Genomic DNA, 14,412 nt, shown 5'->3' with positions numbered 1-14,412 from the left:
GTGTCGGTTTACCTAATAATCTGTCCAATGTTGGGAATACTGAGGTCCCATTTTTTTTCATGTTCAACCATAGATGGAAAGTCAGGCGTTTGGCTCCACACCGTGGCTCATGAGCGACTTAACACACTGAAAGAACAACAAGCTTGGTTTTCCTGTCATCATGTTTAATTTACAAAGCTATTCACAGAAGCGGACAAGAGCAAAACCGAGCTCGACTGGACAGCTCCACCCCTTTTTTTGTTTTTTGTGGTGATGACACTCACTGTAGTTGGACAGACTGTAAATGAATGTTTTTCATAACTCATCCACAAAAGGTGTATTGATAAGATGTCCACTAGCTGCCATCGTCTTCTTGGAGTCCATAAATTTTCTTGCAGCCTTGAAAGGAAAGAACATTGGATTAAATTAGATAGACATGCAATGTAGGCCAAAAGTAGGTAGATATTTTTTTAACGCATTTACAATTATACTCATTAAACACACTAAATACAAAATTCGGTGTATTTAATGTATGGTTTCAAGCGAGATTTATATCATCCTTGTTTGTTTCCTTCCTTCATTCATTTTTTCCATTCTTCTTCCCTTGTTTCCTCTTCTTTCATATCTGTTTTCTTCAGTCATCCATCCTTCCCGTGTGTCCTACTTTCCTTCCGTCACCCTATAGCAACCTTCACTTTCACAGCATCCGTGTTTTCTTACTTACAGCCATCCCTCGACATAAGTTTTATTACTTCTTGCCTCTCTTTTGTCATACATCTCTTTGTTTTCTTCTTTCCTTTGATCCATGTATTCTTCCTCCAATCCTTGCATACACCCTTGGAGCACACCTTCAAGCCATCCTTTCTTTCCTTCTGTGGAAGTTGTGCACGGGTGGCATAGTCACTTTCAGAAGACACTCACCTTGACCACATCATCCTGGGTGATGGCGTCGATGGCCTGGAGAACCGTCTCGGGTGGCTCGTACGTTCCGGTCGCCAGGGCCTGAGCGCCCATCTCTGCCATCAGGCCGTCTGAGCTTTCAGTTGACATCAGATAATCCACTTTGGCCTGAGTCCTGCACGCAAAGGAGAGCCAGCCATTTAACATCTCTACAATGTTGTGTGGCTGAGATACTGTGCATCTTACAGAAAATAATCAATTTCCAGGTTTAACCACCACTGCCAAGATATAAAGATACAGTATAAAAGGTGCAACGATTAATTGACAAGTAATCAATTGTGAAATTGAGATTTTTTTTGATCATCAATTAATTGTTTAGAAATAGTTGAAATTTCCGATTCTCAGCAGTATCAGATTTTTGTTGTCCTCGATGATAGAATCCAAATCAAAATTAGCTTTTACTTGTGAAATCAACTATCAACATTTGTCCTTATTTTTTGATGTGTTAGACCAAGCCAGTGACTGAATGTTAATTGATTTACATTTGTGCACTGTCAATTTAAAATGATGCCAAACTCACTTTGCTCTGGTGATATCATCCGCCGTCACGGCACCCCCGGCCACTCCTCCCACTTGAGCGACAGCCGCTCTGATCACCTGTACAAGATGGCAAAAAAAAGGAGTGTTTGGTGATTTACAGGCTATGGACAGTTATGGTTTTGTGTGCGTGCGCGCAAGCACTCACGTCTCCAGCAGCGTTTGGTTGTGAGATGGTGTAGACGCCGAAAAGACCTGAATCAGAGTATGAGGCATTGAAGGCTGAGGCCTGAAAGAAGAGCAGATACTTTGGAAAAAGGAATTGAAAAGCTCTTGAGTTCATGTCAAGTGACATAATGTTGGTGTTTGAAGCGCAGATTTCTGCAAACAGCTGCAACCACCAGCGCTGACATGACCATTCCCATTAGTTCATCAGTTGATCACCTATCGTGTTTTAATTGATTTTATTTACGAAAAAAAATACATCAAAGTGATAACATTTCATCAATGGCAATACTCCATCATGTCAATCACACTATCAATGTTGCTTAGCTTGGCGTGAACTTTTTATGACCTTCTAGGCCACAGGTGTCAAACACAAGGCCCGGGGGCCAGATCTGGCCCGCCATATCAATTTGTGTGGCCCGCGAGAGCAAATCAAGCATGTCCAGCTTTTCCATGATGCTTCCATGATGCTGCTCAACCAAAATCTAAAATCGTCATTTCATACTCATTACATTAATGTAAACAATGGCTGAACTAACCATTAGTCTTGACTTCTAGTTTGAAAACTAGTTATCCACCAATTTGTTGTGCACTGTATATGTAATAATATAGACATGATCAAACATTTATACGGTTTCACAAAATTCAGTCATAACGGCCTGCTCAGGGAAACCATAACTACAATGTAGCCGACTACAAAAATGAGTTTGACACCCATTCTAGGCAATTCTGTTTCGAACGTATGTAACATACATAATCAGTGATTCCTGTGGACAGATTTACTTGTGTGGTGTCAACAGAGGTAATTTAAGATGTGCTTTTAAGAAATTTATTTTTTTCTTTTTTTTTTTTTGGTGCCCGAGAATGAATGAATAAATAAATAAATACCGGTAGTTTGTTTTCTGGCGGCAAAAAAAAAAAAAAAAAAAACTAACTCCATCCTTGACTCCATGTTTTTTCTTACATCAAAGAGCTGGGTGGTTGCCTTGGCGATGCCCTGGCTCAGTTTACTGGTGATGTTGGTGCCCCGCTTTACATGTGGTCCAGCTCCCAGGATCTTTTGCAGCACGACAAATGCGGTGGCTTCCGTGCTGCCACTCACGCCGCCTTCGCTGACAACCACCGCGTGAACCACGTTGTCTTTGTTCTGAACACGAAGCTCACCTGTCAGGAACGGAATATTGTTGCGATAGACGTGGGCGGGGACAACGCTTTCATGAAGTTAATGAGCATGATCTTTACCTCCACGGTAAGACGCTTTAACAACAGGTGCACCAGCCCCACTGCGGACACTGAGGAACCTCTCGCCCAGCTCTTTCAGGTCAGAGTGTTTTACACCTGAAATCAACAAGATTCTAGGCAGGATGAGCGATGTTAAAAAAATTAATTAATAAATATAGATTTTTTTTTTAATCGCAAAATGCATCCGTGATAAGACACTCACCCAGCCCGACGACAGCCATCCGGCTCGTAGTGAAATGGTCCTCGACAAATGAGTGCAGCTACATGTGGAAGATAGACAGAACATAAAAAGTGCTCAGCATTGTCTTTGCCCCAAATAATTCAGAGGGAGTTGTTTTTTCAAAGGCAGGGATTCACAAACCTTTCCCACTAGAACCCCCAAATTCTAATTTGGCTTCCTCCACTGGACCCAAACTTAATAACATACACTACACAGGGAAAGTTATTAGTTAAGAATCATAACTTTGCCAGTACATTGGTGGAGGTTGGTGAAAGGGCTTGTGCCCAAATTCACATTATCGTATTGGCCCGAATATAAGACAGTCCATCCATCCATTTTCTGAACCGCTTAATCCTCACTAGGGTCGCGGGGGGTGCTGGAGCCTATCCCAGCCGTCTTCGGGCAGTAGGCGGGGGACACCCTGGATCAGTTGCCAGCCAATCGCAGGGCGCACAGAGACGAACAAGCATCCACGCTCACATTCACACCTAGGGACAATTTAGAGCGTCCAATCAGCCTACCATGCATATTTTTGGAATGTGGGAGGAAACCGGAGCACTAGACATTATACCCATTCACGACGCTAGATGGCGCCAGATACAATTGAAGCAAATGCTGAACTTGACCTCCCAGTCCATAGCACGAAGAAGAAAAATAGAAAATAGCAATAAGGAAGAAAAAAATAGAAGAGATAACAGAAAATAGAGTAACGTAGTTACAATCTGGAGAAAAGTGGGTCGAAGATCAGCCAGGTTAACCGGCAGCTGAGGAGAAGTTATGATGTCATTTACATTTCAAAAACCAGAAGCCATTCATTTACAAATGTGATTGCACTTTAGTTTACATATTTAAATGTTCAGATATTTAAGATTTGAATGAGGCAAAATAACATGCTTTTTCTCTCAAATATATTGTTAGAATCATTTGTTTCAGATGTACTGCAATTATTTTATGCATTTAAATTTATTTGGTGATCAAAAAGTCTTTTTTTCAAACTTGACTCTTGAAAAAGGGGGTATTATATTCGGACCAATACGGTACATTGTTGCTGTAGGAATGGACCGACGCTGTAATCTGAGGAACTGCCTGCATTGCCATAACGCTGACATTACACACACACACACACACACACACACACACACACACACACCCACACACACAGAAAGTAAAGATATAATTTTAAAAAACACAGAGGAGATTAATTTTTGGTAAGAGCCCTTTGCCTACGATTGTGTGGTGGATTGATCAATTAAACAAAAAAAAAGTGCAAATCCATACTTGCTGAGGAGAGACTTTGCCGACCATGTAGTCTGGGCAATACAATGAGTTGGACAGGGAGTTCTTGTAAGCCGCTGCGTGCAACTTCTCAATCACACCTGAATGAAGTAGATGGACAAAGACATTTTAGAATCTGCATTGGGCCTAATTGCACAAATGAGCAGATATCGTTAGTTTGAAACATCATGCTAAATTCCTGCTCAAAGTATTGATTGATAAAGTTCAGGCACATGTTTCATTTTGGATTGTAGCATCGACTTCAGGGGTGAGCAAATCATGGCGAGCACCCCGTTGTGTTCTTTAACTATTTACAGTACAATATCAAGAGTAAAAACAAACAAAAAGAAAAAGCTGATCGTAATGGGATCAGTACAAACCTATCCGAGGAGACTGCTTTGCCCGAGCTTTGTCCACATTGACCCTGGGTGTCAGGTCACTCACTTCCCAGGCCCTGAACTCCTGCGCCGTGGTCACATTGACCAAATACTCCAATATATTATCTCTGATCACACACAAATACATTTATGCCAGCATAAGGCACAGCGACCAATGGAGTGCCAACTCAGCGGAAAGGAGCCTCACACTCGCCGCACTTACAGGTCATCTCTGAAGCAGCGTGCGGTGTACACCATGGTTTCTCGGGATAATGTAGCACTGCAGGCAAACACATGAGGATTACACTTACAATTGTTTGACAGAGAGCCACTTGGTGAGCATGAGGGGGACTGACCTCAGAGTGCCTCCGAGGGCTTCAACACCCCGGCAGAGCTTGAAGGCAGAAACACCTTTAGTCGTCTGCAAAACAAAAGGAGTGAGTGTGAAAAGTTGAGTTTCTTCTTGCCTTCCTGTCCTTTTATATGCATATTTTTTGTTTTACCCAAGTTGTTTATTGTGTTAGTTAAAATTGTCTAGGCAAACCATTGTGATTGTTAGTGAAAGGCGGAGTAATCAGTTGTTACGAATACTACAGAGCATATGATTCTTTCATGTGCTAATAAACTGCATAGCGGACAGCATGGATCTCTTTGGGTTTTCATTTTCATATTTATTTTAAATGTTACTTTAAATTTTAACTTGTATGCCATGTTATCATGCAAACTCCTTCATTCCCAAACATTTTAGAGCATTTTGAAGACCACAGAATATTGTGGTCAGTGAACAACAATCTACAATATAAGAGTAGACTCTCCTTTCACCCAAAAAAAAGTTTGATTCTGTCTTTTTCCATTTTTTTAAAATAATCAGCAGTAGAAAAAGGTAAGTTGCACAAAATATGGTTATTTCTCCCAGTGGACTCAGAAACTGTACTGAGGTCATATCTAAATGGGGCAATAGATAGATCTACTCGTGGTTGCACATCATTAGTCATTTCCAAGAGTGAACTTTACAATGGAACAGGATCACATTCTGCCCCATCCGCCCCGTCGGGAAAAAAAAACATAATAGACAAACATTTCAGTCAGTAGCATGCTATCAGTTAACGTGAATAATGAAAACAATGCTCTTTGATTTCTTTTGTGGGCATATCTAAATCAGCGCCATCCATTTCAAAGATGATGGTGTACCGTGTGGGCCAAAGTACACAAATGATACAAAGGGATTTTACAAGGCAAGCACATGACAACTTACGAGGTTGGCAGCCAGTCGCAGCACATGTGCAACACCCTGGTTCTCCACAGTCTCATAGCGACTCCCTGCTTTCACAAACACACCCACGCTGGACAGCGGGGAATAGTTCTCCAAAGATGCTATCACCAAACCGTTTGGGAGCTTGGACACCTGATGCAAACAAAATGGCTATGTTGACTAAGGTCAGGAACACAAATGAGCTTGTGAACTAAAGCAGCACCTACCTGGATATTTTGAGGAACGGGCAATGCAAATGCGGACGACTTGTGCCCTGCGTAGGACTCAGTCAGCGCTTCACTTGGCCTGGCGGCAGCATAGCACCCTTTCTACATGAGTTAGAAACAAAAAAGTGACAAATTAAGGATGAGTTTGTGCCCTAGCAAAAAGGTAACTACAATGGCATTATTGAAAACAACATTTGCTTTTGAAATTGGTTGATGCCCTCTGACATCTTCACGCAATCAGTGCATGTCACTTGCAGAGGTGAAGAGCTAAGGAAGCCGCAAAAAAAAATAATTGTACGTCAATATAATTTCATATAATTGCAACCCAAAAAGCATCTAACAACATTTAACTGCATATATTTCCGGAGTGAAACTCAAAAGAAATGATTGAATGAGGGGAAAACAACTGGTTGGTGATAATTCCAATCACTGTAGGCACGTTTGAACTGTATTTGGAGAAGGTAGAAAGGAGTACCGGTATCTATTCTTACAGTACATACATTATTTGTGACATGTTTAATTGGTGGTGTGCCGTGAGATTGTCCAGATGTGAAATATGAGCTTTGAGTTCAATCTGGTTGGGGGGGGGAAACTGTTTACAAATGCAGATAGGACAATCCAGTCTGGCTGGGTACAGTATGACCTTCACGTTATGTTGAACTGATGTAAGTAGCAGCAGAAAACGCGCACATTGATTGTCGCACATTTGACGTTCTGCGCACTTGTAATGGTAATGATCCAACTTACACAAATGCATATAAATTGCAGGAACACCTGGATTTTCCCCCCTTAGAACAGAAACGCAGCATTAGCCACCCCAAAGCTAAACTAGCCGGCTGGCTAACTATAAACTAAATTGAAGTTCACCTCGACATTTTTTCAACGTATGACACTATGGCCAAATTGAACTTAATGGCCGTGACACAAGAAGACACTGTACAACTCACAGACAGATTACTGAAGGAGCGAATTCCTCTCATGACGCCAAACTCGTCCGAACGGTGTAGGATAAATATGGCGGATGGGTGACGTCATACCCACAATCCACCGCAACATCTACTCACCAACCAGTACATTAGGTACGCGCGCGCTGTCTTTAAAGCTCAGCTTTTGATCGACCCTGAATGATACAAAGCTCAGTTTTTGATGGACTATGGACGACAAATGCTCATGTGACAATGCTTATTTTTGAGAGACCTTTCATCTCTGTCCTCAAAATAAAATAGTTTTTTTTAAAAATTAAATTGTCAAGTCAGCTTGATTGTCAAATATGCTGTATGTGCAACATACAGCAGAGATGAAATTTCTTTCCTCTCAACCACAGAGGCGAGAGGAGCAGCTGAGGGTTAACCGCGCAGCCATTTAATTGGTCATCCCATTTTAGGCAACTCAAATGACAATGATACCATTAGAATATTTTTTGCGATTTGTATAATCTTGGAAACATTTTCCTTCAGCCAAATCAAATAACTCAAATCGATGAAAATCAACTTCTTTTTAGCCAGACGTCATACCTACACTACAACCAGTTTATTGTAAACGTCAGCATGCATCATGAGAACTTCATTGCCAATTTGTGAGAAGTGACCTTATACATCTTCATTTGCAGAGCCCTTTCTCAACAGCTGTGGCTGTAACAAAGCACCTTACAAAACATTTAACAGTCAATTGTATTTCAACACTCACCATAATTCTGAAGACATTTAATGTTACTTCTTATAAACCCAAGAGAAATCCTGCGCTGCACATTTGTGTTCCACATCAGTTCCATATACAGCACCTTGCTCAAGGGCACCTCAATGGCAGTTGGGAAGCCATTTTAAACTATCTGCAGCCAGACTTTGAAAAATGACCCTCTACTACAGGTTTGTGTTTCCCCCAATCAGAATTTTAAAACAAGAAGCAGGTAACTGTGGCTGAATCATAAACATCACATTTTACCAGAGCATACATTTGATGCCAGTATAATGGATGCATTGACAGAAAACAGGCAGCCGTTTCAAAAGATAATGAATAATTTTATTAAAGTCACTTCTAATTAAAATTTACTGACACCAATTACAAAAATAATTAACACGAAATAACTACAATCCTTAAACATTTGTAATACAAAGCACACCTCACGTTTATCCTTTGCATGGGTACTTTACGAAAAATATTCACAGTTGGATTTCTTGGCCCAAACAGCTTCTTGTCACTCTCACAGTTACACGGAGTTCAAATAAATAACAATACTACTAGTAATACAAAAATACAGCTATGAGCATGGTGGTTCTGTGTTCCTGTTGAGGGTGCGCGCTGACGCGGGAAGGCATTGCTCTCGGATGTCATCACTTAGCTGTTTGGCAAACTGGTGTAGTAGTGGGACAAATCGTTCTTTCTCAGCAAGAGCGACACGCAGCTGAGCCAGCTTCGACTGGTGGGCATCTCCCCGACAATCTCCCATGTGTTGGTCTCGTCGCAGTACCTCTCGATTGTGTCATGATATCTAACAGTGAGATCAGGCATCAAGTTCATGTGACCGAATGCAAAAGGTGCCGAGAGTTTTGCTTTCCTCTCACCTGTCCCATCCTTCCTCTCCTCCTAGGACGTAGATCTTTCCATCCACCACGGCAGCGCCGGGCCGGTAGCGTCGTTCTTTCATTGGGGCGCACATGGTCCACTGGTTGGTCTTGGGGTTGTAACACTCAACCTTGTCTGTGTTTTCCTTCGAGGCGTGCCACCCCCCTAAAGTTCCAAATAAAATGGGTAGGATGGCCATTTGATTCACTTAAGCGCAGAGGTTCCAAAGCTTTTTACACCAAGTACCACCACAAAAAAAAAAAAAACACTAACATTTAAATAAAAAAGCTTAACAGTTCACCAAAAATGAGGTAGAGGCTTTATTATTAAACTGTATATTTACCATTATTGCAAGCTACCGTAACATTATGAAAATTTTTTAAGTCCTTAAATGATTCAATTTAAAGGTATTCTACACAAGTTAAATTCTACCTGAATAAATTTAAAATACAGTTATAAGAGATTAACTCATTCACTCCCAAAGACGTTTTGAAACGTCTTGTCAGTCCAGAATTGGCTGGGACTGAATGAGTTAAATACAACTGTATTGTGCTTAAACACAAGTCAACAAAGCCAAGTGAAATACTCTACCTATGACATAAATCTTTCCATTCAGCGTACAAGCTGCTGAACCAGAACGAGGAATCTGCATTGGGGAAACTTCCGTCCACGTAGCGGTTTTAGGGTTGTACACTTGTGTGTAATCTGTGCCATCGCCATCCTCCAAAACTGCTCCACCTATAAGACAAGGCAAAACGCTCACCGTCAACAGGAGAGCAGGAAAGTTTGGCAATTCAGGATTTAAAAAGCGTGAACAGAATTTTCCAGAAATTTCCTCCCATAGGTGCTTTCACACTAAATAGCAACTCGATCTCACTCAACCTGTCGAGTAATTCAAATCTGCTTTGGAAGACCCTTGAGTAAGAATTACAGCACGTTAGCAGTATGTCCTACCAGTAACATAGAGAAGACCGTCCAGCGCTACAACGGCGGGACTTGTGACTGCCATTTGGACGGAGCCCGTGAATTGCCAGGAGTTGGTGTGAGGGTTGTAGCACTCCACCGAGTCCAGACGAAAGTGACCTTCCCAGCCCCCCACAGCATAAACAAATCCATCCAGCATCACCAGGCCTGCCCGCAAGGAGAGAGAAAGAGAGACGCTTGATTTAGTCAAATGGATTCTTTTTTGCGCTGTTCGTAATATGCTGCTAAACAGAAAGCCCCAAATCCATTCTGAGAATTGAGTACAAAAGCAATGAGTGAACAGAGACTTGTAAGAATGAGGTTGAGTGTTGCAATGTTTATGATGGCACCCCACTGAGACAGACGCACCGAGTTCCGAGCGAGACGTGTTCATGGGAGCCATTTCCATCCAAGTCTCAAAGCACGGGTCGTAGCGCCACATCTCCCTACTGGCCGAGCCATCAGGGAACTCCCCTCCGGCTAAATATAGAGTGGAGTCTACAAGGGAGACAGGGGAACATATCATGGTGGGGCTTGGATATAATTCAAGTTTGTCAGCACAATTAATAAAAATATATTTTATTGTACCCCCTTTAATTAGCAGATTTCATCCTTCAAAATGCGGCCCAGCTTACAGTAACAACGTAGCTCTGAACAGGGAAGCACTAGTTTCCCCCCAAAAAACTTAGTATGGGAAACTTTGTTATATTTTGTGACCGATTTCAGCGAGTCCAATGAGTATTTTTCAAAACAGCGACAAGTGAGTTTGACAAACATGAAAAAAAGCAATAATTCATCAATATGTTTGTCAATATAGGTTTTTCACATCTTTAAAAGGGGATGGGAAAACAAAAAAAAAACAACGATTTGTGTAGGTGAATGCAAGGTTAAAAAAAAAAAAAGACTTGGAAGCTAATGCAGGTAAAAGGGAACTTTAAACACCTGTTGGGTAGCAGGAAAAATAAATCTAGTTTCAACAAGTGGGGAGGCGAAGGGGGAGCGAGAGAAAAAAAAACATTCATGTAGTAAAAACCAAATTTGAGATTTGTTTTCTATCACCCAGCTCTATATTTTATTTGCTGGTTTACACTCTTGCATATGACTTGCGTTGGCTCACCCGACACCACGAGCCCATGCTTGCTCACAGCGAATGGCAGGCAGGCATGATCCCGCCATTTATTCGTAACTGGATCGAAGCTCTCCACGCTACGCAGCACCACTTTGTCGTCCTCTCCGCCAACTGTTATGATGACTTCCGACGTTCCTGTTACCATGGAAACAGAAGAATCATAACAGAGGTTAGAGCTCAACCCAATATTGTGACAACGATGTGTTGCGTAGGAGTCACTTATTTTACAATGTAAAAAAAAAAGGGATAAATGACTCCCACACTCCATATAATCCGTTTGATAATAAAATGTTGACCTGTGGATCGGCGCGGCCGTACCCGGGAGCAGAAGAGCTCCCTTCGGCGGTCCTTCAGCAGCAGGTAGTCTTTGGCCTCGGAAATAAGTCTCTGGCAGCTCTGGTTCTCCTTCACCACATCCAGAGACTCAATCACGTCATGGAGGTAGTAAGGGCTGATGTGGGGCAGGCGGACGTGCTCCAAAACCTTTGGGAAAAAGAGTGAAGAACAGAGTGCTTCAAATTTCACCACATCATACTACACACACACACGATGCAACTACATACTGTACATTTCAAATGTGACCTTATCAAAGCTTTGCTTGCGGGTTGAGCATTTATTTAACCACAGCATGGCGGCCTCAAAGACCAATTCCTCTCTGGACACGTTGAGGTGGTCACTGGCAAGGATTTCGGTTAGTTTGTCCACACACAATGTCAAAAACTCCTCCTGCAAGAAAATTTAAACATTGATTAAAAGGGCGCTGAAGAATTCATCGCCTCCAAATGATCCGAGATGCAAAATAGTATTACACAATTTGCACGTAATGAACTAGTTTGTGCAGTGGTGAGAGACTACAGAGCACCCTCGCAGTTTGGCACTTGAGGATTCTTTCTTGTTCCATTTAAAATATATATATTGTAAGTCCCTCCGCATTTCATTTAGAAAATGCATATTCAATTTAATTCTCTCCACCACCACCAAATTATTTATATTAAACGCAAAGTTTCACTCTTCATGGGATACCCCGGTCCCCCGCCCCTAACAAAAAGCAGGGGTACACTGAAACCTGGCGAGGCGTCGCATAATTGTTACATTTTTGAAGATTTTAGTAGAAGTTCAAAAGTTGTATTACTTTTGGGGCATTCAACCTTAAGTTACATGGTACATAGGCTCTTCAATTGAGGACAGCACCAGTACGCAAGCCCCTCACCTGCTGGCAAACACGGCTAAAATGCTTGAGAATGTACGCCATGCTTCGTTTCTCCAGCTGCTTACAGGAGTGGGCCTCAGCAAAGCAGTGGATGCCCACACAGTTGATCTCATCCATCTGATGCTCCATGAAGCTGCAGCAGGCCTCGCGCACGGCCATCACGTCCAGCAAGTTGGCTGCAGCCAGCAGCGCCTGGACAGAACAGCGTTTGTTAAGTTTACACCCAACTGTACAGTTCCGTTTCGTAAACATTGGAACTGTAAAGCTTCGTGTTCATGTCAACTTTATTGTCAAATGTGCTACATGTGCAACATACAGCACGGATGATTTTTTTTTTCCTTAGGAGAGGAGCCGCTGCGGGTGCCCGCGCCGCCATCAGAACAGTTAACATAAAATGACAAATAACACAACACATAAGACATAGACAGTCGTACAATCTTAACTACTTTTCTGCAGACACGTTATTGTTTGAAGCAGTTATAGATGAAAGAGGAGCAAATCAAAGTGTCCTTTCACCAGTGGATGAAAGACATCAGGGTGAAAAAGTGCTCACTTCTGCTACAAGGTAAGTTTGAAAGCAAACAAGAAGCTGCAGCGTCCATTGACGAAAAAGAGATTGGCTCACATCTCCTTAAGTTTCCACCCAGCGGCACAATGGTTGGATGAAGACATAACTTTGCGACGACCCTGAATTTGACTGGCGGGTTAGCACGTGATACTGGAGCCTGCTTACTTCACGCAATTTATATTCTTCTTATGCTGTTCTTTTACTGTATAAAAAAAGACAATAGTCAAAGAAAAAGAAATACACTATGCGTTTGCTCAACTGCGCGCTTGTGAAGTGTGCCGAGGTCTGGGATGACATTTTGCACAAGATTGGGCAAATGGCGCCGTGAGAGTGGCTGCCTTTCCAGCAGCTCCTATATTTTGTTGTTCTACTTCGTCCTTTCATAACTTTGCTGCTGTGAATTGGGAATTTCTCCATTGCGAGACTAATAAAGGTTTTCTTATCCTATTATTAAACTTTTGTAATACGTTTTGTGCTCATTAAACACAAGTTGTCACAACCTACCTGGACGTTTGCTTTGGAAATGTAGACCTCTGACGTGTAGGCATAGCTCACCAGCATGCCAACCATCTGAGGCTCTACTCCATTTATGGCCACTCGCTCCTGTTTGGACTCCTTCAGGTCAGTGGTAAACATTGCCTAGTGGAGGCCAGTATCAAGTCACAAACCATGGTAAGGGCTTCGGTATCACGTGAAATGGGGACGGTCAAAGACACTTCGTGGCAACATTAACTCAGGGGTACCTGGAAGTAAGAGCTGAAGGAGGCCAGCACGATGCGGTGACAGGGGAACTCCTGCCCGCCGCAACACAGTGTGACATCACAGAATGAGTTTTCGAGCCGCAGGGTGTTGAGGCCCTGCAAGACCGTGTTGGGGTGCCGGGCTTCCACAAACAAGTAATCATCGCCGCTGCACGGGGATGCAGGAGTAGCTGCGGCGCAGGTCTCCTCTTGGATGTTGGCAATCAGAGAGTTGTCTGCCACAATCTCAGACATTTCCGACGCTGGGGATAAATCCTGCGAATCAGACGGAGAAACAATAGGGGGAAAAGCGGCACTTTTAAATGCCGTTCCACACTGGGCAGTTAAACTGCACTCAGAATGACGAGCTCCAAAGTCATGTCAAGTCGTTATATTACGTAAAACACTCAAATTTGACATCTCAGAGTCTGGCGGCCAGAAATCGACTTGTTAGCTCGCTTACTAATGAGGCTTAATTTAGCAAGGTGACGGTAACAGATTAGCTGTCGGTTTGACGAATTCGTTGACCTCCCCCCGTCATTTTAATGGCGTACGGAGCAGTGACATTGCAAACTTCGTAATAAGAGAGTGTAATTACCTGTAGGCATAATCGTGCTCATAAACACTTTTAATCCCGGCAAGGTAAACGATAAAACTGAGTGTAGACTCTTGTTCTATTTATAGGGGGTTGGTAAACAACACTACGGGCTCGTTACTGCCGCTCACTGGCAAAGAGGCGTAGTGTTTCCCGACCTTTATTGAGTGGGCACCCAATTGATATAAATCGCGGCACAATCCTACCAAGGCTGAAGAAAATTGCCTCAGTTTGCTCGTAAATGTATTAGTATGTGAAATCTGGGCCTGTTTAATTGAACAAAAAGCTCATATACTCGCAGGAAGCAGTGACTCATTCTGTTATGTGGATGGCAACAGGTACAAACACAGATTCAGATTCAGAAAACTTTATTTATCCCGTGGGGCAATTAGAGTTTTATTGTACTTTCTG

The 14,412-nt window shown here is 42.5% G+C and overlaps 2 protein-coding genes across 3 annotated transcripts; both read right to left on the bottom strand.

Moving 5' to 3' along the window:
- Positions 1-147: 147 nt before the first annotated feature.
- On the bottom strand, positions 148-7,319 carry LOC127590100 (cytochrome b-c1 complex subunit 2, mitochondrial). Its single transcript, XM_052049537.1, has 14 exons — positions 7,182-7,319; positions 6,235-6,336; positions 6,011-6,160; positions 5,112-5,176; positions 4,979-5,035; positions 4,759-4,883; positions 4,382-4,479; positions 3,086-3,143; positions 2,884-2,979; positions 2,606-2,805; positions 1,625-1,705; positions 1,460-1,536; positions 901-1,054; positions 148-378 (listed from the first exon to the last, which is right to left on the bottom strand). Exons 1-14 carry the CDS (start codon positions 7,212-7,214, stop codon positions 295-297), a joined length of 1,380 nt encoding a protein of 459 aa, XP_051905497.1. The 5' UTR covers positions 7,215-7,319; the 3' UTR covers positions 148-294.
- A 912-nt stretch (positions 7,320-8,231) lies between these two features.
- si:ch211-256e16.3 (kelch-like protein diablo) lies at positions 8,232-14,130 on the bottom strand. 2 transcript variants are annotated; one of them, XM_052049527.1, is made up of 12 exons: positions 14,005-14,130; positions 13,410-13,682; positions 13,171-13,305; positions 12,099-12,290; positions 11,471-11,614; positions 11,185-11,371; positions 10,877-11,023; positions 10,129-10,257; positions 9,751-9,927; positions 9,388-9,534; positions 8,796-8,961; positions 8,232-8,722 (listed from the first exon to the last, which is right to left on the bottom strand). In XM_052049527.1, the coding sequence occupies exons 2-12, from the start codon at positions 13,659-13,661 to the stop codon at positions 8,569-8,571; spliced, it is 1,830 nt and encodes a 609-aa protein (XP_051905487.1). In that variant the 5' UTR covers positions 13,662-13,682; positions 14,005-14,130; the 3' UTR covers positions 8,232-8,568. The 2 variants fall into 2 exon arrangements, with proteins under 2 accessions (XP_051905487.1, XP_051905488.1); XM_052049528.1 differs by lacking the exon at positions 10,129-10,257.
- Between the last annotated feature and the right edge of the window lie 282 nt (positions 14,131-14,412).

The sequence above is a fragment of the Hippocampus zosterae genome, chromosome 17 (assembly GCF_025434085.1).
Source record: "Hippocampus zosterae strain Florida chromosome 17, ASM2543408v3, whole genome shotgun sequence".
Lineage (NCBI taxonomy): Eukaryota > Metazoa > Chordata > Actinopteri > Syngnathiformes > Syngnathidae > Hippocampus > Hippocampus zosterae.
This window is presented reverse-complemented; position numbering and strand designations above follow the sequence as displayed.

Coding starts and splice junctions, on each gene's coding strand:
- LOC127590100 (XM_052049537.1), bottom strand. CDS start 7,214: ATGAGAGGAATTCGCTCCTTCAGTAATCTGTCT. Junction 6,161..6,234: donor CCGTTCCTCAAAATATCCAG/GTAGGTGCTGCT, acceptor TGTTTGCATCAG/GTGTCCAAGCTCCCAAACGG. Junction 1,055..1,459: donor GATGATATCACCAGAGCAAA/GTGAGTTTGGCA, acceptor CTTTGCGTGCAG/GACTCAGGCCAAAGTGGATT.
- si:ch211-256e16.3 (XM_052049527.1), bottom strand. CDS start 13,661: ATGTCTGAGATTGTGGCAGACAACTCTCTGATTGCCAACATCCAAGAG. Junction 9,535..9,750: donor CGGTCTTCTCTATGTTACTG/GTAGGACATACT, acceptor CTTGTCTTATAG/GTGGAGCAGTTTTGGAGGAT. Junction 8,723..8,795: donor GGAGAGGAAGGATGGGACAG/GTGAGAGGAAAG, acceptor TCTCACTGTTAG/ATATCATGACACAATCGAGA.